General features: G+C 28.9%; 1 protein-coding gene and 1 long non-coding RNA gene across 2 annotated transcripts; both read right to left on the bottom strand.

Moving 5' to 3' along the window:
• Positions 1-1,178: 1,178 nt before the first annotated feature.
• On the bottom strand, positions 1,179-2,112 carry LOC110278105 (transcription repressor OFP15-like). Its single transcript, XM_021136194.2, has one exon. The coding sequence runs from the start codon at positions 2,073-2,075 to the stop codon at positions 1,179-1,181; it is 897 nt and encodes a 298-aa protein (XP_020991853.1). The 5' UTR covers positions 2,076-2,112.
• Positions 2,113-4,652: 2,540 nt separating this feature from the next.
• Positions 4,653-5,178, bottom strand: LOC107476367 (uncharacterized). Its single transcript, XR_001589664.3, has 2 exons — positions 4,997-5,178; positions 4,653-4,879 (listed from the first exon to the last, which is right to left on the bottom strand). It is a non-coding gene; the product is annotated as an uncharacterized LOC107476367 (long non-coding RNA).
• Positions 5,179-5,184: the final 6 nt, after the last annotated feature.

Here is a 5,184-nt window from a genome sequence, read left to right on the forward strand (position 1 = left end):
ATAGATTCAGTTGTTCGTAACTTAGCAAAATTAGTCTTTAATGTATTAAATCGATTATGGGTAAATGAGTTTCCCACGAAAATTTAAAATTTAGACCTTTTACATAGATTAGGCTCTTTGGATTAATAGAAACATCAATTTAAAAAAAATGCGTAAGAGGTAAAAAATTGAAAGAAAAAATAATAAATAAATTTTTAATTTTTCGTTTAGAGTAAATAAAAACTTACCGTTATTTTTATATAAAATTAATAATTATTAGATAATTTAACATATTTTTACATGTGACTTTTTATTCAAAAAGTAAAGTAGTCTTTCGTTATCTTTCTTATTGTTATTTAAATTATTCAAACATTATTCCATACATAAAAGTTATTTAAATTATATTTTTATAAGATGCATGTATTCTAAGGATAATAATTTGTTATTGCTGTTATTTTTCGAAAGTGTTTTCTTTTTTCAAATTAAATAACAAATTAGATAAGGGAATAAGTAATAACCCACGAGTGATGCAGCTACAAGTGTATATGGTATGCATTTGCCTAAACCTTATATATCTTTTTTTTTTATGGAGAAAACACCAAAATTGTCACTATAAACAAGAATTCGTCACGTTATTATATCATATATGGATCATTAATTTGTCTGTACGAAATCATAACATAGTCACATGAAGTCTATAGTTCACAAGATTTGTGTTGCTTTTTAACAAGTTTTGTCCCCATAACCTAATAAATTTTTCATTTTTCATTTTTAATTTTCTTTTGCCACGATATAACTCTATGTCATAAATGAGAGATTGCCGTTGAAGCAAAAGCATCACCTAACAAGATGACCTCATTTCCTTTCACTATATTCATGTTTCGGACATTTATTATTATTCTTATTATTATTATTATTATTATTATTATTATTTTCAAATTGTTGGTAACGATTTCATCTAACATTAGTCTTTTATTGAAATTGTTAGTCGCGATTTCTTCCGATATTAAATTCTTCCATATCAACGTATTACACCAAAATAACATAATATTAATGTAAAACTCGCTTAATGTTCCAATATCAAATAAATAAATAAATTGCGAGAAGGATCATCTTTTCTTCTTAGTGTGTATATAAAAATTACACTAGTTCCGTTATGACTATGTCAGCAAACCCTATTATTACAACTTCCTAATACCTTATGCACTTCTAGTAGAGGAAGATGAAGCCTCATCAATAATATCTTCATGAAGAATAATCTCTTCCTTAACTTGCTCTAATAACAACAATGAAGAACTGCCACTAATAACAAGGCTATTATGATTATGATGACACTCTCTTTCACCTTCTATACATTGATTAGAAGCATAAAGGGTAGTGCTAGTGCTACAAGAAGAAGAAGATTGAAAAGTACTATAACAAGATAAATTATTATTAGAAGGAGAAGAAAGAATATTAGGAGATAAATATGAATTAGAAGAAGAAGAATTATTATTATTTTTATTATTAGAAAATTCAAGACCTACCAATAAATCAACAAAAGCACCAACAATATAGCCATGATTGGATTTTTCATTAACCTTCAAATACCAAGACAAGAGATCTTCAAGACCCTCCCAATCCTCCTTCAATCCAAGAGCTTCAACCATTTCCTCCATTGATTTCTTGAAATCAACAAAAGGGTCATTAGAATCCAAGGACAAAACAACACTATCCTTGAATAATGGACCCTTTGAAGCCTCAAAAATGGAACTTGTTTCATCAAGCTCAAAGAAAATCCTATTGTTGTTGTTGTTGTCATCATTATCCGAACACAATTCATGGATCAATGTCTCTATTGGATCATGATCCTCAGAAGATGTAGAGAAGCTAGTAGCACACTCAAAAGATTGATCAGTGAAAAGGGATAATTCAGGGCTTAAATCTTCATCAATAATGTCAAAGGCTGAATTAATAGTTTTGAACATGTCATTGTTGTTTTTGTTGGCTAAGGCTTTGAAAGAAAGTGTTCTAGGTTGTTGGTGACAAGATGGTAAAGAAGACCTAATTCTTTTGCTCTTGAGAAGTGATGAAAGAAACTTCATTTTCTTGAGCATAATTTTTTTTGAGTGTAATAAAAAATTTTCAAATGATGTTGAGGGTGGTGGAGGAAAAAAATTGGAAAAAAAATTGGGTTTTTTTTTTTTTTCAAATGAATTTTGGAGGTTGTGAAAATTTGTGTGTTAATAATAACTCCATAGAGAGGGAGCATTAATGGGACAAAATCAGAGATGGGATTGGGAAGATTTTAAAGAAATTGTGGGGACATAAGATTGGGAGAAAGTTGAATACCTCTATTTTAAGGGCAGGTTTTGGTGGGGTCAAATCCCAATATATATTATTATCTTACTATATTATTTTTTTATGTATTTTTTTACAGGCTTTAGAAATAAATGTAATGTATAATTCAGTCAGTCCAATTTATTGGGTGCCATTTATTGCTACCCTTATTGGTGTTTATACATATTAATAGTGAGAAATGGGTACGTGCTTTGGGGCACTAAATGCAATAGAATATGAGTAACAAAAGTTTTTACTTTTTACTAGTATTTTATTTATTTATTTTTTGAAGGGTATAGTCTTTTGTCGTTTTGTTAGGGAATGAGGTCAATTTTATTTTGAGTATAATTAAATTCATTTTTTAAGAAAAAAATTGTGCCGCAAAATTTGGATTCTTTCTTAAGTCATAATATGTGTAAACAAAATGCATTCTCTTCAAAGAAAAACGTTTGAATGTTAAGGCTTGATTTTGACTATGTGAGTAATGAGATGCTAGCAAGTATTTTAAAGGTACTTATTAATATTTTTAAAACAAACCATTTCCGTCAGAAAATACTAAATAAATTATGATGTTGAATATCATTAAATGCCTTGATTTTTTTAAAAAAAAAATCTTATTAGTATATACTTATTTCAAAAACTCCTAATATGGAATTGAATTAACAAATGTAATCATAAATATTTTGTTGACCAATAGTCCAATAATATTATTGTAATAATGATATATTAAGGTTTTGCTGACCAATATCCTAATGTAATAAAACATTTTAAAAGTTTCAAATTTCAATACATTATAGTCAAATTTAATATAATGTCCATTCGGAAATGACTGTACTATGTATGATTTTGACGATATATTGTTAAAATTTATTTTAGATAGTCAACCTTGAGAAATGATCATATAGGAAATGTTAGATGACTAATACTTCTTTTTTCTATTTTTGTCTTATATTTGAACCAATATTAACTAATTTTCTTTTTTAAATATTAAATGTATTAGTTTTCTAGTATTTTTTTAATAAAAAATTTTATTTACATACTGAAATTAGTATCAAAATCAATTATTATGTATCTATGTATAAATATATAATTTAATTTATTTTTAATATATATTTTATATTTTAAAATATACTACGCACTAATAAATTTTAGTGATTAATTTTAATATATATTTAACGTGATTGTTTTCTAATACTTACTTAAAGTAATACTAGTGTCATTTCATCTAATTATACGTATATGACTTAATTTCTTAAGTATTCTCTTTGAAGTTCGATTCTTAAATTAACGAAAGAAAAGTGTATAATTTTTTTCTTTCAGAGGTTCGAAAGAGTATTACTCATTATTGTTTACATATATTTATGGACAATGAAATAATCTCTTCTTATATTAAAGTCTTCGGTTAAAATGTAACCTTATATATTGCTCTTTAACTTCTTCAGTTGGCCTATAAAAAAGGTTGTTGATGTAGTTCAAAACTCCCTTAAAGTTTTCGTTTTATTAATAAATAATAGTAAAATAAAACAATTTTAGTTAACAATAAGTTACGTATTATAATTTCCCTTCTACGAAAAGGATATTTCATTCTGTGACCTGAAGAGACCTTGAGAATGACAAACTTAAAATTTTTCAATTTAGCATTGAGCTATTGAAGATCCTTTTTTTACTTCCAAAACGAAAAGAATAAAATATTATACATCCACAAAAACCATTCATGAATAATTCATGAGAGAGGATAAATATAAAATAATGAACATGAAAATTGAAAGAATTAGTTGCATCATAAATAAATTAGAGAAAGAGTTGCTAAATGACAAGAACTGGAAAGAAAAATGGAGATATAAGTAGCTAAAAGAGAGAGACAAATTACTAGGAAATTTCAAGCCAGAAATTGACAAATAGAATTTGGGGATTAATTAGAAATAATGTAGTAGTGTCAGATCCTGAAGACATCACCTCGATGGCTGAAAACTATTTCAAAGAGCTATTTTCATCCACTAATCACTTTGATCCTGGAAAGGTGTTTGATAATTTCAGCCCTATATAAGTGACAGCTTCTATGAAGCGTAGGCTGCTGAAACCAGTATCAATGGAGGAAACAAAGGAGCCACTTTCAGTGTTTGCTCTCCAAGAGCTCCAGGTGATTAGGGATGGTAACGGATTTCCATGTTTCCATGGGACGGGAGGATCCCCGTCCCCGCCACCCATAATCCGTCCTCACCCCGTCGTCACATCAGATAACGGGGGTTAAAAAAACTAAAAAAATAATAGAAATATGCACTATCACCAGCAACATTCAGTCATAAGTTCACAAACCATATCCAAACCAAATCAATCGGACACCAAAAAACACCTAAACCAACAAAACTTTCAGATTCATTCATTCAATTCTAAATCCATTTCAGTCAAACACAACTACATACCAAATTAATCAACCAGCCACATCAAACACCAATTTACATCCAGCCATCACTAATCCAAAAACAAAATTTAAACCAAATCTAAAACTGTTTACCCTACCTTATACAAACCAGCCATCAACCATAAAAAACTACCAGATCCTCTGCAAACCCGTCTCAACCTTCATAAAAAAACACAAGCAGATTTGAAAAAAAATTAGAACAATATTTGTTAGTAGTAAATAAATCAATTTATGAAAAGAAGAAATTAAATCTGTTTTGAAAAAAAGAAGAAACACCTTTTTCTTCGCCAACTGTAACATCGTCGATGCCAGAACCTCCATCAGCAACGTCGCCTCTCTTTCTTCTCCAATCTCTCTTTACCGAACGTTATTTCTGCATGCAGCAGCCCCACGACCCTTCTCTCTTATTAGGCGCGCGACGATGACGTTCTCCTCCGCTAGGTCAGGGGCGCGATGAAGAACGA

This window comes from Arachis duranensis, chromosome 2 (genome assembly GCF_000817695.3).
Source record: "Arachis duranensis cultivar V14167 chromosome 2, aradu.V14167.gnm2.J7QH, whole genome shotgun sequence".
Classification (NCBI taxonomy): Eukaryota; Viridiplantae; Streptophyta; class Magnoliopsida; order Fabales; family Fabaceae; genus Arachis; species Arachis duranensis.